Raw genomic sequence first — 20742 nt, forward strand, 5'->3', positions numbered from 1 at the left:
TAAGTCTCATCTACTTGTCTGTTAATGTTCGCTTGCTAAGGGTTGTTGGTTGGTACTTAATTCAACGGGGAAATACGCTGATATTACTTGGAATATAAGTATGTTCTTTAAAAAGTTAAAGGCTGATATTGAAGAAACCAAAGGTACATGGATGTGGAAGAAAATTTAGATGGCCCCTATGCGTTCGTTTGTTGCAATATTGTTCTTGAATTCTTGCTGCTGATGTGTATGCTCTTGAATTGTTGCTGCTCCCAGGTTCTGTAAGTTTACTTTAGAATCATTGACTGTGTTTGCTAAATGAGAGGATAGATGTTTCAGAATCTAGCCCTGCTTGAGCATAGTTCCTGATAATAGAAAAATGTAAAGAAAATCAATTCTTTTTGTTTGTGGGTCCATTATATCTCAAATAATTATGCCGTATATCATATATCATGGCATTTTAGTTTAAACCGTTCTGATTTCTTGAAATATATTTACTATTTAGTGGACCTGTTGTAACTTCAAATAAGTACATGGAACTGTAACTTGAGCCATTTAGATTTCATGAGATGACAGGCATGGCAACGCGCGGTAGCGTGGTACAGTAAAAAATATTCATATAAAACGTCGTGCAAGGGACAGGTCAACTAGCCCATTAGCTGTTTTATCTTTAATCTAAACAACTTGCAGTATTCAACTGACGAACAACATTACTAGTTGCAAGTCTGCAGTATTCAACTGATCAAAACATCAGTAGTTGAAAGTCTGCAGCGTCCCGTTGGTCCTCTTTCCCCTAGGGCAGGGTTTGCACTTGTTTATCATGCTCTTTGCACTATACTAGGTGCCTGAAAACTGTATAATAGGTCAAGTGCCACACGGTTACATGTGCGCGCACCGTGAAGCCCGGTTAAAGTTTGGATCTGAACTTTGAAGAGCTTGCTTAAACATTGCCACTTTCTTTCCAGGAAGATGCCTCTCCGGCTCACAGATTACTAACATAGCTACATCGAGTACTCACCCTGCCCAGACACCCTGCCCAGACATGTCGCTTCCATTCACAACCTATTATGTGAAACACTTGAAGGAAATCGCTGGGAGCTGCTAAGAACTTGCAGCTTCTAATGGCGGAAGCATTGACTGCAGCTGTCGCAATAGGATGGGGCATGAAAGCCGCAGGGTGGGTCGCCTCGCCCATCATCTCCGACCTGTTCAAGAAAGCATCCTCCTATCTCGGCTTTGATGCATCGGAGAAGCTGACCGAGCTTGAGCCAAAGATTTTATTGCTGGAGCGGGTGATGGGTGCGGTTGAGGGGAGCCCTTGCAGGCCTCGTTTGGAGGGGCTGTACAACAAACTTAAATCTGCTTTCTACGAAGCCGAGGAAATCTTGGATGATGTTGAGTATTACCGTCTCGAGAAGAAGATACATGATGACACGCTCAAGTCTGAGGTCGCTGGGCCTTCACGTCACTTGAAGCATATCTGGTCTGCCGTGAAGAGCTCTCCACTAAAACACAAGGTCCTTCCCTCTCTCCATATGTTTGTATTTATCTTTATTACTCCCTGCATCCATAATAAGTGTTTGTGTCAAGGCTTTAGCTTAATTTTATTCAAAATTAAGCTAAATCCATGATACTTATTATAGATCGGAGGGAATCCATGATACGCTGCAGCCATGCTCTCCCATGACTTGTGCCCTGCCGGTGGAGCCATTACCCTCTTCTTGATCACGCTCGGCCACCTGGGCCCTCCACCTCGCATGGCACCCAACACCATCCACTCGTGCTTGCCTCCTCCTGCCTCACACTACACCATGGGCCGCTGCCATGTACCAGGCACGCACCGATCCTAGTTGCTTGGACGTGACGGATTCTAGTTCGAGGATGCAACCGGAGATTGGGTGCGGCAAAGGGGGATGTCAGCCGGTGAGGAGGCCAGGCAGCTCGCCAGTGGCTGATGATGGGTTCGGGGCGGGGTATGGGTGTGGGCACAGGGTTCGCCGGCGGCTGGGGATGGATGTGGGACGAGCGTGGTGGTGGTTGGAAATGAGTGCGAGGCGCGCCACGGGTTGGTAGTGGGTGGAGATTTTGATCGTGGCCTGGTAAGTACGCCGCCTGATCATCATCGCACGGACACGAAGCGTGAGCACGCACGCGGTAGGCCTGATAGTGGTCAGCCAGTTAATAAATATTGGGTTATATAATTTCGGCAATATAAAGGGTTACAATAGAGGTGTTACGTTAATCTCTATCACCTGAATTATTTAAATGGTTAGATCTAAAATTTACAACTATAATTAGCTCAATATTATTCGTAAGTAACAACACGTCAAAGGAGTATCTCTTTTTTTTTTTGCGAAAAAAAGGAGTATCTCTTTGACATGAGATATATTAAATAGAGATCACATGTCGTATTGTCAATAAAAAAATATCACATGTCGTATTGTCAATAAAAAAAAGATCACATGTCGAGGTCGTCGTAGGTGGACTTCTCTACCCGGCGCGCTCCCTCTCCAGGGGGGCTGGCGGGCAGGCGGTGGTGCTTCTAGGTCGTCTGCATTCCGGCGACGGCGCGGCGACAAGGAAGCTGGTGGCGGCGCTCCCTGGCCCGGATCTTTGAGCCCCATCTGGGCCTGGGCGGGCTAGGTACGGGCTTCCCTTTGGTGTCTCCGGCGAGCGACGGAGCAGCTCGTGTTGCGGGGGCTTTGGACGGCGGCGCGCTGACTGCAGCGTGGCCATGGGAGCTTCATGAGCCCACCGGGCTCAGCTGGCCCAATAGGGGCCTGGTTTGCTCTTGTAGCTGCGTCCGGTCGGTTACCGCAGGTGGCGGTGGAGGTTGTGCCCTCCCGCGTGGCCGCTGTTCAGCCGCCTCTTGGCCCTGGTTGCCTCTTCTCGTTTCCGTCGGTCGTTGTTGCTTGACCACGCTGAGACGGGGGTAGTGGCTCCAAGACCGTGGTGGCGCGATGGAGCGTCCGGGGTCGTGGTTCTTTGGGGGTTGGGAGAAATCCTTGTCGGATGTCCGACAGCGACGCGGTGACGCCCACGGGCGCCACCATTCCTTCTTGAATGGTGCCGGGTTCCCCCTCCCCACACCCCTCCCGCATACCGGGGGAAACCCTAGGATTTGTCCGGGCAGAAGCGTCGTCATCGTCGCATCCCTTCTTGAAGGTGTTGCTTAGGTATGCGGCGCTTCGGAGGGCTAAGATCGTGGTGGGAATTCTCCGGAGAGCGCAACGGTGGCGGGTCATTAGCGTCTTCGTCGATCCGACTTGGTCGACATTGCTTTCTTTTTTCTTCTTTTTTTTTCTCTTGGGCTTTGATGTGCTGCTTGCCCCCAGCGATAGTCTCTCTCATCGTCCCTTTCACACAGAAACCCTAGCGCCTCTCTCCTCAATCCTAGCCGCCACCATCTCAAGAGTCGACGCCATGTCTGGTAGAGGCGGAAGCCGAGGTCGCGGCCGTGGTCATGGTCGTGGTCGCGGCAGAGCTAAACGCTCGATGTCGCCTGCGACACCGTCATATTCATCGTCGGACCTGCAGGAGGAGGAGCGGAAAGTGTTGTTCGAGTTCGTCGTCGTCCTCAAGGCCGACCCACTCGACAACCAGAGGATGCCGGACATGTTCGCCGACTTTGTCGCCGGCGACGAGCTGGCCTCGCTGCATCTGCGGGAGGCTGCCTGCGGCTGCTGTCGATGGATTGTGAACGTGATCTTCGATGTATGCAACAAGACGTACCTCCACACCGGTTGGGACTAGTTCGTGCGCTACCACCACCTCCAAACGGCTTCGTGCTCACGTTCTCCTACCTTGGAGAGGCCGACATGAGCGTCAAGGTGTTCGACGAGACGCGCTACCGCCAGCACTACCACGGCGACAGTGCCGAGGAGGACGACGACTGAGTGTTGTTTCTTCGCAGCGAAAATAGGCACGAAGGTTTCTGGTTGTTCTTCCTCGAAAGAAGCAACAGGGTACCGTCACCAGCTGGATTTTCTAGTTTGGATGACTGGGAGTGCCTGCGAGTGTTCTTTTTTCTTGGTAGCGAACACACGAAATCTGCTACGCCAACACTAGTTAGATTTCGTTATTTTGTAATGTTTTAATTTGTGTCAACCATGGTTCAAACTATGTATTAGTTTGTGTAAACCATGTTCCAAACTATGTATTAGTTTGTGTAAATGCATGTGCCTAACTATGTGTTAGTTTGTGTAAACCATGTGTCTAACTATATGTTAGTTTATGTAAACCATATTTCGAATTACGTGTTAGTTTTAGTTTGTGTAAACCATGTTCCCAATTACGTGTTAGTTTGTGTAAACCATGTTCCCAATTATGTATTAGTTTGTGAAATATTTCTTTCCTCTATTGAAATAAAAATGCAAAAAAAAAGAATATTTTAATATTTTAAAAGTTTGGGGGTGGCGTTTGGGGGACGTGGCTAGGGAGCGACGTCTACCAACGCGGCACGAACAAAACACGTCCTCCAAACGCTCGATCCAACGCCGTTTGAAGGACGCGGCTGAAGATGCTCTAAGAGCTGCGTCAGCTAAAAGTAAAAACCTGGACGGTAGCTAACATGGGTGGAGCATGGTCGTTGTATAGGGAAAAAAAATACTTGCTGGAACGTTGTCGTTTAGGATGTAGAAATAATAGATCCAACCTGGCTAGAACGTTGTGCAAGGCTAAAAATTCTAGAATATGGAGTTCTTTGCAAAAGAAATGTTGTGTAACTGCGCGTGGTATGTATTATTTAATTCAGACAAATGGTAACTTTATTTGACTTACATTAGAACTACACTCACAAAATGCTTACAAAAGTTTCTCCTCCCACTATATTAATATAGCAAACATCCGCTACAACATAACATCTATTGCTGGGGAAAACAACACACAAGCACGCCCAAGAGAAAACATAAAATAAAGAAAAGAGAAAGAAATGTCGAAGAGGTCGAATCGATGAAAAACAAAGATGTCTCGTAGTCGTTGCGCCCTCCGGAGATTTCCCACCCTGCTCCTAGCACTCTGAAGCGCCTCGTACCAAATAGCACCTCCAAGAAGTAATGCGGCGGCGACGACGATGTTACGCATACAGATCCCAGGGTTCCCCCAGTACGCACAGGGGCAAGGGAGGAAGGCTTCACCCAACGCCCTTCAGGAAGGTAAGGTGGCGCCCACGGACGCCACCGCGTCGGCGGTGGCCAAACCGACGGAGATTTCTCTTGACCCTCTCAACCCTGCCCCGGACGCTCCATCGTGCTCCACCATACTTGCCGCCCACCACCACACACCACCACAGCCTTGCAGACACCAACGCCGTCTCATTGTTGCAAATGAAACGAGGCCAAGTGGTCAAGAAGGGCCATCTCAGGACGAGATGGAGCAGGTCAGCAGCCACGCTGGAGGGAACAACCTCCACCGCCACCTGCGGGCACCGGCCGGAAACATCGACGGGAGCAAACCAGTCCCACCTAGCCCAACGGAACCCAAACAGGCTCGTGAAGCTCCTATGTCCGTGCTGCAGCACACGCACCGCCAACACCGCCACACCCAGCTCCGGCCACCCCCTCCGACCGCCGGAAACAACATCGTGTCCAAGCCCAGCCCGCACGGACCCAGATGAGGCCCAAAGGGCCCTGATAAGGACCAGGCGGGCGCCAGCCCAAGCCACCACACTGCCCACAACCAAGCAGTCACGCCGCCGTCAGCACACCACCCATCGTCGCGCCGCCTCGAAAGACGAGCCATCGCCGAAACCACCGATGACCAGGAAGCACCGTCGCCGGCTGAGGGAACCCCGCGTGCCCCCTCGAGACATGCGGGTAGGCGCACACGGCTTTTTTCGGGTCCGTGAATGCCCTCCTCTGGTTGCTTAATCAACCCGGAGCCCTACATCCAACCCTGCTTACAAAAGTTTGGAGTAACTGAACTAAATGGTTGAAGAAGTCATCACATTACTCGGACTATTGTCGGAAACATCCCTTACACCGGAAAATATTTTCTTAGCTATACAAGAGGGGCTAAATCACAACATACTTTCCCAAGGAAGGAGAATGTCCATCCACTAGATAGGTATTTGGGCCTGAAAGACACACGGCGTAAAACTCTAGATTTTAATCACCAAATTGGTTCTTAAGATAACTACATTTCTAATTTGAGTAAAACCATTGTACGTATAAGATAGATATGGTTGACACGATGTGCCTGTCAACAAAAGCAGACGCGGCAGCACACCGCGCCCATGCTACAGGTGATACAAACACAAACCATTACCCCTATTCCAAGTACGTATACAGTAAAATACAAACACTTTACCCATGTACACAAATAAAAAAACCAGTCGTACTTCCATATATCATTTAACTATTAAAGGATGTCTAGCGTGCTGAAATCCGTGCGCGAGACGCTTGATCCGCGGCGGCAATATCTAGCACCAAAGGACTTCATATGTTGTTCTGGCCTTGTTGTGTTTCTTTTGGACTCCATTTTGCGCCGTACAATGTACAAAGTGTGATGAATTTATTGCACACCTCAATTTCAGCTAATTTGATGCTATAATTTCGTGCAAATTTAAACTAATTTGAGGCTACAGCCACTTTTTTGAATTTTCTGAAGCTAAACTGCTCCGCGCCGGAAATGCGTTGGCTTGCTGGAGCCAACCCCGGCATAAACGGACGCATGATCATTTTCGCGTTCGCGGACCAACGGAAACGGACGCACGCGGATATTTTTGTGTCCGAAATACGTCGGCCCGCTGGAGATGCCCTAAGCGAGCACCGTCCCGCAGCTTTGTTGACGTGAAGATGACCACCAGGCGCTCCTCCTTGTGACGTTCATCCCTCTGGAGCAGCAATTGGCGCACCTCCTAGTGATGGCCACCAAAAGCAGCGGCGCTCCTCCCGGTGATGCACCAGGAAGAGTGGCATCCTAAAATCAGCGGGCTAATCCCAACGAAATCAGACTACGCGAACTTACCGGCAGGCTCATAGTCATAGTTATTCTGGATGGACTCCCCTCGACCGCCACCAACACGAGGTGGTCCCTGCCCGTGGGCACCATCGGGTCCTCCACTGGCTTCGGCGCCCGCTCGCGGCCACGACATGGCTGTCACGGCTTGCGGTCCCATTGTGTTATGGTGAAGGCCTGCCCGACCTCTTTGCGCACCGCCCTGGACATCATCGACCACCTGCCGCAGGATCAACGGCATTGAAGATGCAGCGAGGGATCCCGACGTTTCCCTCTACCAATCAACCACCACACCAGGGGAGATCAGGGCGGGGCAGGAGGTTCGGCAAGGGCATGGGACTGACAGGTCGAGGTGGAGCCGTGGAGGACAGAAACGTCATGAATGAAGATCTCGCAGACTCAGGCGCCGTGCCGTCTAGGTTTACCCGCCGCGGAGTCCCCTTCTCTCTCTGCCTCCACCGCTCCACGGGCGGCCACCTGATGCTCACCCGTTAGCCTCGAGGACCTTGAGGTCCACTGCCTTGAGCTCTTGCCATCGTCTCGGACCCAGCCGACCAAGGAAAAACAACTGAGTAGATGCATCCCAGATGGAGCATTGGCCGCGTTGGCTCCTGCCATGGCCGTGCCGCCTCAGTAGGGAGAGGAGGCCGCCCAAGCCCTCCTCCGTGTCACGAACCGCATCGGGAGGCAGAAAGTTTTGAGTTCCTCCTATGCGCCACCAGCCGCCTCGGGAGGGAAAGTAGAGTGTCACGCGGCTGCCTTGGTAGGTGCCACGGCGGTGGGATTTGGAGCTGGGAGCCGCCGGTCGAGATTGTGCACTATCGGTAGGTTCAGAAAATGGTTGAGAAAAAAACGTGGTGAGAGAAAAGAAAATATTAAAAATTTATAGATAAATTGGAACACGCTGAGAGAAATCAAGAGCCAGGTACAAAAAGAACTACCAGCCGGCGGCCATGTTTGAGAACCAACACCGCCTGACAACATCACGGCAGCACAATGAACAAAGAAAGGCGCAGACAAAACCGGAAGCAGGGAATATTCCAACAAACACACCAGCTATGTAGCAAAATAGCTCAGTAGAAAAAGAAAATGAAGGAACTGCACACATGTCAACAGGAAAATGAGTTGTGAACCACCACCAAAAGGAAAATATGGTGTAGCCACCCGATGATAGTGCCCCCTTTTGGCTGCAGTATGATCATCATTCAGATTCGGTCTAGATGTAATGTACTATTCCCTCAATAGGTCTAACTAGCATACACTGTCTGCAAAACATCTGCACAGGTTGTAGCATACGACAGAGTGCGTCAGGTTTGTGGCGAGTGTGGACGTATCAGTTGAAATCTCGTGTCTGAAATAGCTTGTTTCGACCAGACGGGTGTTTGTTTTGTCTGGAATTTATGACCTTGCAGCAATAAGCAAGCTGGCCCTTTTTTTCCTAGATGGTGCTTTCTTGGATCTTGCAATGGTGGAGGCTTGGCGTCTCTTCTTGCGTTCGTCTCGGCGGCGTTGGAATTGGACGGCGGCCGCTGGCTACGGTGGTTGCAGGAAACCCTAGGGATCGTTTTGTATTTCTCGATCTTTTAGGATTTTATCTGCAAATTCAGGATAATCATTTTATCCCGGTTTGTCTTTTAGTTTCCACATGTGTTACTTCATGTAACTTGGTTTTCGATTAATGAAATATGTGGTTGCTCTCAAAAAAAAAAAAATCCTGCGACCAAAACGGACGCGTTTTTTTTTGCCGTCCTTTTTGGGCCGTTTAGGTGACCGCACGGACACGTGGACGGAGCCACGTGTTCGTGTGTCCGTTTGGGTCGCGTGTTGTACCCAACGCGGCCGATTTGGGTCGCGGTGCCGTATAGTAGCTATTTGCCTCTAAATTCACTATAAAGCGTAACAAATTAAAAAAAAAAATAGTTCAAATGCTCAAATTTATTACGTAAGTTTATGGTCCAATGACAAAGTATTATTCAAATAAAATATAAAAGACGATACAAATGCTCTAGGCTTCGGGATTTTCTTCATCATTGTTGTTTGCAGCATTGTTGTCTACATGCTAACACATGTGCTCGACCAAATCAGCTTGGAGCTGGTTGTGTACAGCTAGATCCCGAATTTCATGATCCTGAAATGATGCCGGACCATCTTGAGGAGTAACCAACTCTCCCTAGCCATCCCACTCATTACCAAAGAGTGAATCATCCCGCTCTATCTCAACAATCATGTTATGCATGATTACACAAACGGTTATCACCTCCCACATAGTTTGCACACTCCAGGCTCTGGCAGGGTGTCTGAAGATAGCCCAACGAGTTTGGACGATGCCAAACGCCCCGCTTGACATCTTTCCGGGCTGCCTCCTGCTCTTTGGCAAACCTTGACTCTTGCTCTGAGTTGGGTTTTCGGATTGTCTTCACGAGTGTAGCCCAAGGTGGATAGATGCCATCAGCAAGGTAGTACCCCTTGGTGTAGTGGTGGTCATTGATCTCAAAATCCACATCAGGGGACTGACCGTACGCTAGCCTATCAAACACCGGAGAGTGCTGCAGCACATTGATGTCATTGTGCGAGCCAGCCATTCCGAAGAATGAGTGCCAAATTCATGTATCATGTGAAGCAACAGCTTCAAGAATCACTGTGCACCCCTCAGAATGGCCGATGTATGCACCCTGCCAACTAAAGGGGCAGTTCTTCCACTCCCAGTGCATGCAGTCTATGCTGCCAAGCATTCCACGAAACCCCTGGAAGCGTTGAATGACAACAGACGAGGTGTGTCTTCTGCATTAGGTTGCCGGAGATACTGTTCTCCGAACGAAACGATCACTGCTCTGCAGAACCTGTACATCGCTTCCAAGCAGGTGGACTCACACATGCGCATGTACTTATCTACGAAATCACCGGCAACACCATATGCGAGCATCCTAATCGCTGCCGTGCATTTCTGGTACGAAGAAAGGCCTACCTTACCAATTGCATCCACTTTCGCACAGAAGTAGTCGTCGTAGAGCTTGACACCATCCATTATCCGGCGGAACAACGGTCTAGACATCCGAAAACGACAGCGAAACATGGCCTGCGTGAACAATGCCTTGGGTCGGTGAAGAGCTGGTCGTGGCCGCGTTCTCTTTTGCGGTCCAAGGCGGCCGCGCGTCTCGGCAAGGACCCCCGGTACACGGGGATCTGCGAGACAATGTGCTCGTGGATGATCAGCGCAGCCTCCATGAAAAATTTGTCGTCGGACTCCTCGTCTGACGACGTGTCGATGAAGTTCTTGAAGAAGTAGTCGTCGTCGCTGTCCACCATGATCTACAGATAAAAAGGGACAAATTTTAGATCGCTCATTTCATCGAACACCTCGCAGGCGGAGGCCATCCAATGCGTCTGTAGGGACCTACAGGCCATGGCCGTCCCGGCCGACTTGCGGTCTGGAAACACGGTGCACGAGAGCTCACCTCCGGCGGCAACGACGCAGCTGCTAACGGCGGGAGGTCTCGCGACGGTGAGAGGACAACAGCGTCGGCGACGGTGTTCTCCAACTCTGCTACGACGCCGCAAAAGCACCGCGGGGCCGCGACCTATGCTTCCGCACCGCTTGCCGACGTCTCGACGACGGTGGCCGGCGTTGACACCGCTCGCAAGTCGCCGGTCCTTGGGTGGCGGCGGAGCGGTGGAAGATGTGTGCGAGGGGGTAGTGTTTTGGGAGACAGACAGGCGGGTCAGGGGCGGACAAGGAGAGGATGCGAGCGGCCAGCAATCGGCGTCCGCGGCCACGCAAACTCGTCCTAGATTTGGGCTGGGTTTGGGTCGTCCCGGACGCCGCGGCCATCCGTTTTTGGGATAGGTCCGCGCGCTAGGTTGAGTTTTTGTTCGATTGGACCCATCCGGCGGACACGAGATGGGTCGCCGCGTTGGAGATGCCCTTAAATAGTCACTAGTCCAGCATGGATCGTATGATTCGTCGGAACATCCGGGTAAAATTTATTGAATTGATCACTAGTATAGGAAACAACGCTGTTTCCTTTTCAGATGGCCAGTGCACATTTTTGTGGCGCGAGATGGGGGAGAGATGATGTATGTCACTCTCGAACAATACGCGGCTCTAGCTCGAGCAAAACTCGCACCCCTTACTTAAGTGTCTAGATTCCTTCTCAGTACATCAGTTTATTCCATTACATGCTCTAAGTAGCTGGGATCATCTGACAAGCAGTGTATTTGGCCGGCACATGCGGAGAGGGCCTTTCTACAACAAACGCTAAGAATGAAAGGTTTTGCTCCTGAATGGGGAAGGATAGTGAAACATTTCGTTCAAGGTGGTAGTGTTGGGGTGAAGGTTAATGATGACATTGGTCATTATTTCCAGACAAAAAAAGGCCTTAGGCAAGGAGACCCTTTGTCTCCAATGCTTTTTAATATTGTAGTGGACATGCTTGCCATCTTAATTGAAAGAGCCAAAGAGGATGGGCAAGTTGGAGGACTCATTCCGCATTTAGTTGAGGGAGGTCTCTCTATACTACAATATGCTGATGATACCATTCTTTTTATGGAACATGACTTAAACAAAGCTGTGAATATGAAATTAATTTTGTGTCTCTTTGAAGAGTTATCGGGACTCAAGATTAATTTTCATAAGAGTGAGATTTTTTGTTTTGGAATGGCTAAAGAACGAGAAGATCGAGTATAAACAGATCTTTGGATGTGATGCTCGGTCAACTTCCTTTTAGATATTTGGGTATTCCAATACATTACAAGAAACTAAAAAATTCTGATTGGTATCCGGTAGAAACAAGGTTTGAGAGTAAATTAGGATGCTGGAAAGGGAAGTTACTATCCTATGGTGATAGGTTAGTTCTTATTAATTCAGTATTAACTAGCTTACCGATGTTTATGTTGTCTTTCCTACAAATACCTGTTGGGGTAAGGAAACGTTTGGACTTCTATAGATCAAGATTCTTTTGGCAGTCCGACGAAAACAAAAGAAAATACCGGCTTACAAAATGGAATATTGTTTGCAGACCCAAAGATCAAGGGGGATTAGGTATTGAAGTTCTTGAAATCAAAAACAGATGCTTATTGAGTAAATGGCTCTTTAAACTTCTTAATGAGGACGGGGTCTGGCAAGAATTGCTAACTAATAAATACCTAAGACATAAGACGTTATCGGAGGTTCATGCAAAACCTACTGATTCCCCTTTTTGGAAGGGTCTAATGGAAGTCAAACAGGAGTTTTTTGCTAGGGGTTTTTTCCAAGTGGGTAATGGTAGTAGTACTCGTTTTTGGGAAGACATCTGGCTAGGCAAAACTTCTTTGGCCCAACAGTATCCGTCTCTTTATAATATTGTACACCATAAGAATGTCACAGTTGCACAGGTACTAGGTCAGTCGCCGCTGAATATTACGTTTCGGAGAATATTAAATGGTACCAAATGGACTTCATGGTTGCAATTATGTCGCAAATTAATGATGGTTCACTTAAATGAAGAAGATGATCGCTTTGTTTGGAATTTGTCATCTAATGGTTTGTTTACAGTAAAGTCAATGTATGAAGATCTTATGTGTGATCACACCCCATTCCTGAGAAAATACCTTTGGAAGGTTAAGATTCCGTTAAAAATCAAAATTTTTATGTGGTTCTTGAGTAATAAGGTGTTGCTAACAAAAGATAATTTAGTTAAACGACATTGGAATGGATGTACAAAATGTGTCTTTTGTGGAGAACAAGAGACCATTCAACATTTGTTTATTGAATGTCCGTTAGCTAAATTAGTATGGCGTACGGTGAACTTTACTTATGCTCTTCCACCTCCCACCAATATTACTAATATGTTTGGTAATTGGTTAAATGGAGTAGATAGACAATCTAAGGGGTACATCCGAATTGGGGTGGCTGCTTTGTGTTGGTCTATTTGGAGACTCGGGAACGATATAATTTTTAACAAAAAACCTTCTTTTCATTTCTTGCAGGTTATCCATATGGTTTCCCATTGGGTCCAACTTTGGGCTCTGCTTTCTCCGGTGGGACAGCGGGATGCCATGGCTACTTGGATGCACACGGCTCCCGATGGTCGCTCGGGATATCTTGTGCCAGGTTGGTTGGCGTCATACTAGACGGCTATGTTGACATATAGTCTTAGTATGTGTGCTAGGTGTTTGATTCTTGTATCAATCCCTGGTGTGTTGCGTGTTTTGTAAACTTTAATACTCGGATCTGTTTTATCAATAAAAGGCTGTGTGCATCGCCATGATGCAGAAGCCGGGGTCTACCCCCATTTCGAAAAAAAACATGCGGAGAGGGCAGAGGTCATGGAAGTGTTCAAAGTGTGGACCATGTAGTCAAACTTGCGGTTAATCATCTGGTAGAAGTCATAGCAGAAGGGATCGTCTCTGTCAAACTGACGAATACGAGCTGATGTAAAACGGACGCTCAAATTAACCTGCTTCTTGACTGTGTGGTGGCTAGGGAAATCTGAACTTGGGCTATGAGGGGGATGGGCTCCCTGATAGAGACGCAATGGTGGACATCTCAGCATTGCCCCGCGGCGCATAGGCGAGATATGTGGACAGCCATCATCCTCATTTTCTGGTGCATCTGGAGGCACCGAAATGACGTGGTCTTCAATGGAGCGTCGCTCTCGCAACGGTCCATTAAGGAGAACATCAAGGTGAAGTAACGATAGGTGTGCATCTAGCCAAGCTATTTCGCGGCACTCTTTTCTCTTTTCCTGATCCTGTAGATCTATCGCGGAAGGCGGGAGAGTAGGCTTTGATGGGGAGCCGTCACCCCTTGTTGGGGACACAAACTTTTTCTTCTTTAGCTCTCTTCTATGTGATTGATACATTTTTTCAAGGTGTATTCTTAGAAAAAAATTGACCACCTGCGTCCGTTTGCATCAGCCCGCGGACACCAAACGGGTCGTGGTGACTGTTTGTGTCGGGGGTATCCCAGCGGTGCATACGTAAATTTTCCCAGCCACCATCAAGCTCGGTAATGGCGGTTTAACGTCCTGTCGAGGCCTACCGCTGGCGATTACTGGTTCGCACGCCAGGGCGGTGGTTCCCACGCGCGGCAAACGAATTGGGGTGTCTCACGCGCGTGGGAAACAGACTGCGCGCGAACGTCGCTTCGCGCCCCGTGGCTATATATGGTGGACGCCGGTGGGCGATACGGGCACACCTCAACCTAACCCTAGCCTTCATCCATGGCCGAGCACAACCGCACCTAGGCTCGTCTTGTTGAGATGGCCCGCCTCTTCTACCCGGACGATACCCTCGCTGCCCTCCGTGCGACGGAGCGGTTCGACGAGGACAGAGACGGAGGTTGTGGAGGCGGAGACGAAAGCGGAAGGGCGCGCGTTCACCCTAACGCTATAGAGGCAGGGCCAGGCAGCAGCATGGTGGAATTCCAGGCGAAGCTCGTCGAGGCCAGCGCGGAGCTCGCGGTGGCACAGTCGGAGATGGCGGCAGATCGCCGTCAGGCTCTGGCAGCGGAGGCGCAAGCTCGTAGGGATGCGCTTGCCATGAGGCGGGCATACATGTGCTCCGACCTGGACGCGGCCGCGTGGAGGGGACCGGAGCACGCACGGGTCGACCGGGAGAACCGCAAGCTCGAGGAGGCCATCGCCGCGAGGGACGAAGCAGCGGCGGCAATGGCTAGGGACATGGCCCGCTACCACGCCGCCCTGCAAGCGGTGGAGGAGGCGACGAAGGCGGCTGTGAAGAGAGCCCACTGTGACTCCTCCATGGCCGAGGTTGTCGAACGCCGCCGACGGCAAGACGAGGAGGCAGTTCGGCGGCGGGCGTTTGTCGCTCGGATGCGCTCCGATGACTGTGCCGGCCCCTCAGGACACTCCATGGCTAGCGGTAGGTTGCGAGACTGCGAGTAACCCCGATCGTCGTAGGCTGCGCGACGACGAGTAGGTACAGCCGTCGTAGATTTAGGTTAACTCGACTAACCATGTAAAGATGATCTTTTTGGCCAATCAATAGTAATGAGAAACTGTTTAGCTTACCTTTGTCACTGCCTAGCGGGCCCGGATGCGATCAACGCGGTCACGTGGCGCCAGCGTACGTGGACGTAAACGCAGCGCATATTTGGGATGCGTTTACGTCTTGGCGGACAACCCTGCCACTATGGGTCGGACTGTTGGGCCTGGGTGCAGAGTACGTTTTGACCGTGCGGTTGCACGCGGTCGCTTTGCGTATGTTTGCGTCGAGCCGTTGGAAACGGTTCACAATGTTTTATCGCGCCTCCGAACTATACTCTCTCGCTTGTTCGAGATGAAAAAAGCGCATGGCTCAGAATGTTCCATCGCTTGCTCCAGATGAAAAAAGGCGCATGGCTCCTTTTAATTCTACCTGACTTATTTTGAGATGTGAGGAGGAAAGAGAGGCTGAGGTGCTTGAGTTTGAAAATGGCCATGTGAGTGAGGAGGTCAGGTGATTGACAGCCCATTTAATGTATACCTAGCTCCATTTAATTGCACCAACAAAGATACAATGACATGCGAGCAAAAACTTTTGGTAGCGCGTCATGCATGCATGGTTTGTGCATAGAGGAATGTGCGTGGTCTGACATCTGACCTCTCTTCTCGTCTCTGCCGTATCAACCTAAAATTAGGGACTAGTACATTTTTCCTACGCGATTAAACGAGTTTAGCTTCTTCGCGACGGAACACTGCCAGAGAAGACCGAATCTCGAGCACACAATCGGACGGCAGCTGGGAGGGGGCACTACCACCCGGTGGCAACAAATCCACACTCACCAGCAAAAACGTTACCCAACACTAAAAGTACACAGGGAAAAAACAGAAGGAGCAACAACACGTGTTGACACAGGGTTAATCCTCAATGAGGCTAAAAAATGTGAGAAAAAAGTAAGTTGCTAACCTTTAATATAGTACTTATACTTATGAAAAAGAGGATACCAAAAGTCTGCATATTTATGGCTATTTCTCAAGATTTTACAATTTGATTTTTGGCAAAAGAGGTAGCACAATTTAATCCATATGTAACAAAATTTAATATTTTAATTAGCACCAAGTTGTTGGTGACTACAACCATATTAATTCTAATCAGATTCATACATTTTTTAAACATTTTCAAATGTTGCCCTCTGATTTGTGAGGGCCACCGTGCTAGTTTCCATTCAAAGCAATATAAATTCTAGGGAAGTTCAAAAATTTGTTATATATGATTACTCACATTCACTTTATCTTTCGTTTTGGTAGAAAATATTTGTCACAACTAGGTTTTAGGTCATGTCACAGTTTTTAGTATTTGACAATCAAGTTTTTCTACCTGCATATGTGGACCTTTTCACCGTTGTTAGCTATAGCTAGACACACTTCCGTCTGCAATTGCTTTATGTTCTTGGACGAAGTTAAATGTGACTGGTGTGTGGATACAAAATTTCCTTAGGGCTCCTTTAATTCATAGGAATTGTATAGGAATTATGTATGATGAAAAAATTCCTACACAAGTTGTTTGATTTATAGGAAGATATCCTACATGAACTAATGTTATACTCATGGAAAATTCTATAGGAAAAAATATGAGGTCATATCTCATGGAAAATTCCTTTGCTAAAATCAAACACACTTCATCTTCCTATAGGATACGAGTAGTCATGACAACCCAATCCTATACTTTTTATATTCCTATGTTTTCCTATCCTATGAATAAAAGGAGCCCTTAGTGGCTTGTGAGGGAATAACAAAATTATTTTTGCATTGTTGCCTCACCACCCTATACCAAAATCAATCATGGACGCACCCTTGATCCTAGGGGATCCACCGAACAAACAACTCCACACGACCCCAACGGCGCTAGGCGCACCACCATAATACGAATAGGGCAAGGAGGACCTTATTTTGACATCAGAATATCACCACGGCCTTAATAATCCGATGATGACACACGCAAAAAAAGTAACAAGAACCTTCTCACCAGCGCGATGCCGGGTTCCGCCACATGTTGAAGGTCTGAAAGGCCATCAGATGCAGGGTGGGCCACCAGCGTCACCGATGCAGGGGGCAGAGAACATAAACGCCTTGGGTCGGGTTTTTTTTTTCTTGTCTCCTATGCTCTTACCGGTCCGGTGGGTAATTCCATGGTTATGTTCACAATATCTTGATGTTGTGAATAATCATATAAAAGTTTATTCGCCTTCTCCTAACTATTTGAAAACACAACTATACGAATTTGGCACATGTATTCTACGATTTCGCATGTGTTCTATACCCAAACTGTATAGAACACAACAAATAACATGCTATGAATGATACTATCATTAAACAGAGGAGAAAACTGAAAAATAGAAGCTGTAACGAACATGGAGATGTGATCTCCACTAGCATTAGTTCAAATGAAGCTACATAAATGAACTTCCTTCATGTTTTATGTGTGTCTACGTACAATGGTTTCTCAAGTGCCATTTGTTTTGCAGGAGAGTGGTATGTCAAAAGTTAAGTTGAAAAAGAAGCTAGAAAAAATAGAAGAGATCATAAATGATGCATGCAAAATTTTGGAACTGATGAACTTGCCAAGCATAAGTGGTGCAAACCAGACCCATGTTGTTGCTGCCAGCTCACGAGGTAGCGTCACTACTTCGCGGTCTCTATCAAAGATAATCGGACGAGATGAAGATTGTGATAAGATCATAGCAATGCTTCATGAGAAGGAAGAACATGGTCACCATGATGCCAATAGTGCTCCATGTTATTCTGTTGTTGGCATTCACGGCATCGGTGGTTCGGGGAAATCAACCCTTGCGCAACTTGTTTGTGCCCGTGAGAAAAAAGATGTCCATTTTGAGCTTGTAATGTGGGTTCATGTTTCTCAGGAATTTGGTGTGGATGCCATTTACATGGAGATGTTTGAGGCTGCTACAGGTACTTCATGCCCTCAATTGAAAAATCGTGACACCTTACAAGGTATGTTGGAGGAAAAACTGCATGGAAAACGTTTCCTGTTGGTACTAGATGATGTTTGGTACAATATTAGAGATGTGACACAGTCTGAAAGTCTGCAACAGATACTTTCGCCACTGCAGGCTGGAGAGGTGGGAAGCAAGATCCTGGTGACTAGTCGAACTGAAGATGCATTGTTAGCTCTGGGTGCCACGAAGCAGAGATGTATTCCCATATCAGTCCTAGATGAAAATGTCTTCTGCAATTTGCTCATGCATTATGCACTCCATGGTGTACCTGTTGATGATCATGCTCGTAGAACACTGGGAGATATTGGGAAAGATATTGCAAAAAAACTGAAGGGGTCACCTCTAGCAGCCAGAATAGTTGGAGGACAACTGCATATAAGGCAAAACGTCGAGTTCTGGAGAAGCGTTCGTGATCGGGACCTTTTGAACGAGACGATGGGAGCACTGTGGTGGAGCTACCATCATCTTCGTGAGCAGGTCAAGCGATGCTTTGCTTTCTGCAGTATTTTTCCTCGAAGACATTTGTTGGAACGTCACGAGCTAGTAAATCTATGGGTTGCAGAAGGGTTTGCTAGATTGACAAGTGAAGGGGAGGATATGGAAGATGTTTGCCAGGAATACTTTGATGAACTAGTGTCAGCTTCGTTTCTGCAACTTAAAGCAAAGGAGAATTCTCGTGAGAAGGACTACTATTTAGTTCATGATCTGTTGCATGATTTAGCGGAGAAGGCCGCCGGAAGCGACTGTTTCAGAATCGAAAATAGTTTGAAACTGCAAGGAAAATACCCAGCGGTGGAAGTTCCTCCAAACGTCCGACATATCTTTGTTCCGGTCTATGATGAAGAATTGATTACTAAGAAGATATGCCAATTGTACAACTTACGGACTCTGATCATTGATAGTGTATATAATTTTGAAACAGTTGGGGAGCAAGTCCTGAAGTGTATATTTAAGAGGCTAAGGAAGTTGCGTGTGCTTACCATAATTGCCCAAGATTTTATAGGTTCTGACGTCTCCTCAGATATGCCAGTCCCAGCATGTATTGGTCAATTAAGGCACCTGAGGTATCTTGCTTTTCGGCCTGCTTTTCGTCATGCTGGAGGTCGGAGGATGATTTTACCGGACACTTTCGCAAAGCTATGCCACATGCAGATTCTAGATTTTGGTTGGATTGAGAATGTGGTGTTTTCCTCTTGTGAAGATATTTGTAGCCTCGTTAACTTGCGGCATGTAATCTGCTTCCGAGATGTGGATCTTGCAAGTATCGGCAGTCTGCCGTCACTCCGAACAATGGCAGCCTTTGATGTAAAAAGGGGACAAGGCCATGAGTTAAAGCAACTCGGGAACCTAAACAAGCTTCGCGGAGAGTTGTTGATCAGGGGCCTAGAAAAGGTTGAAAGCAAGGCGGAAGCTCTGGAGGCCAATCTGGCCAGTAAGGAAGGGCTGAGTACACTGAAACTGTCCTGGGGGTGGAGTGGTGAAGCGAGTTCAGAAGTTCAGGCAGAGGTACTAGAGGGTCTTTGCCCACCCAAGGATCTTAAATCACTGATTATCAAAGATTACAAAGGCCCGAGGTATCCAAGTTGGATGCACAACGGTGGCCCAAAACACGTGAACCATCTCAAGCTCATGACCTGCAGCCCACAACCTGGTCCTGAACTTGGTGGGTTTTGCGCTCATCTCCATGAGCTCACGATTTTTGGATGCAGCTGGGACGCCTTGCCAGATTACATGGAGCACCTGACATCACTGCAGACGCTGCACGTCATGTACTGCCGGAATATTCGGTTTCTTTTAACACTGCCGCAGTCTCTTGAGCACATACACCTGAATGGCTGCAATGAGTTGTCGATGAGTTCCTGTCGCATGGAGCACATGACGTCACTGCAGACGCTGATGATTTCTTCTTGCAACAGTATTCTGTCGCTTCCAACACTGCCTCAGTCTATTAAGGACTTCAACCTCCGTACCAACAATGAGGTGTTGCTGAGCTCGTGCAAAACAGTTGGAGGTCCAGATTGGCTAAAGATTAAGGACATTCCCTACGTATTAATAGGTAAATCAAGTTTAATACTCATACGGAGTATCATTTTCCGTGTTCGCATGACAACACTGTTGATTCCCGTATCAAGAGATGGTATGATCGTTTCTCAATCTGTTTTCTAGGCAACAATGGCGACATAGAAGGAAGCGCGATGAAAATGGGAGTTGTACAAGACCAGAACGAAACGCAGAAGATAGTTCATCGTCACTTGTTCATGTCCTACTGCGACCATTGAACCTGCCTGAGTGAAGTGCTGCTCCACTCATCAGCTACACACGGTGCAAAACTTGATGTATGCCACTGATGAATACCGAATTTATTTGTTTCCTACAGGCCGTAGACTATGGTCCTAAATAACGTAGAAAGTCCTAGTAATGTTGTGAAACCATGAAACTGGGCTCAAATGCCGTATTCGCATGCCCCTAAGGGGCAAAACCGTCTTTCCATCCTCATTTGCTTGTGGAGAGGACGGCATCGGCGATGCGTGGTGACCCACCCTTCGCCGGCGGGTACGGGGCATGACAGCCATGAAGGGCGCCTCGCTTGTCCATGGGGAGAGGGGCAGGGTCAGACCTAGCCGCCACCAACAACGCACCATATTCTCTTCCTTCCTCCTCCTCCCCTTGTCCAAACCCTAGCCGCCGCCAGAGGAGCGTCCCCTCGCGCCGCAGCCGTCACCCTCCGTCCTTGTCGACAAATCCAGTTCAGAGGTGTTGAGGTGGTGTGCGGGGCTAGACCTCGAGCTCGACCCAGAGTGTGCTGATGGCCAGGCTCGCGATTTGGCGGCAGTGCTATCTGGGAGGGCAGCGGCGGCCTCCACTGCCCG

At 48.4% G+C, this 20742-nt stretch overlaps 2 protein-coding genes across 2 annotated transcripts; both read left to right on the forward strand.

The window, feature by feature from the left end:
- Positions 1-1036: 1036 nt before the first annotated feature.
- LOC124661151 lies at positions 1037-13090 on the forward strand. Its single transcript, XM_047199012.1, has 3 exons — positions 1037-1496; positions 12901-13000; positions 13083-13090. The coding sequence occupies exons 1-3, from the start codon at positions 1101-1103 to the stop codon at positions 13088-13090; spliced, it is 504 nt and encodes a 167-aa protein (XP_047054968.1). The 5' UTR covers positions 1037-1100.
- A 1084-nt stretch (positions 13091-14174) lies between these two features.
- LOC124661162 (putative disease resistance protein RGA3) lies at positions 14175-19703 on the forward strand. The gene is made up of 3 exons (XM_047199021.1): positions 14175-14684; positions 17381-19641; positions 19682-19703. Exons 1-3 carry the CDS (start codon positions 14175-14177, stop codon positions 19701-19703), a joined length of 2793 nt encoding a protein of 930 aa, XP_047054977.1.
- Positions 19704-20742: the final 1039 nt, after the last annotated feature.

Source organism: Lolium rigidum, chromosome 1 (assembly GCF_022539505.1).
Source record: "Lolium rigidum isolate FL_2022 chromosome 1, APGP_CSIRO_Lrig_0.1, whole genome shotgun sequence".
In the NCBI taxonomy this organism is placed as follows: domain Eukaryota; kingdom Viridiplantae; phylum Streptophyta; class Magnoliopsida; order Poales; family Poaceae; genus Lolium; species Lolium rigidum.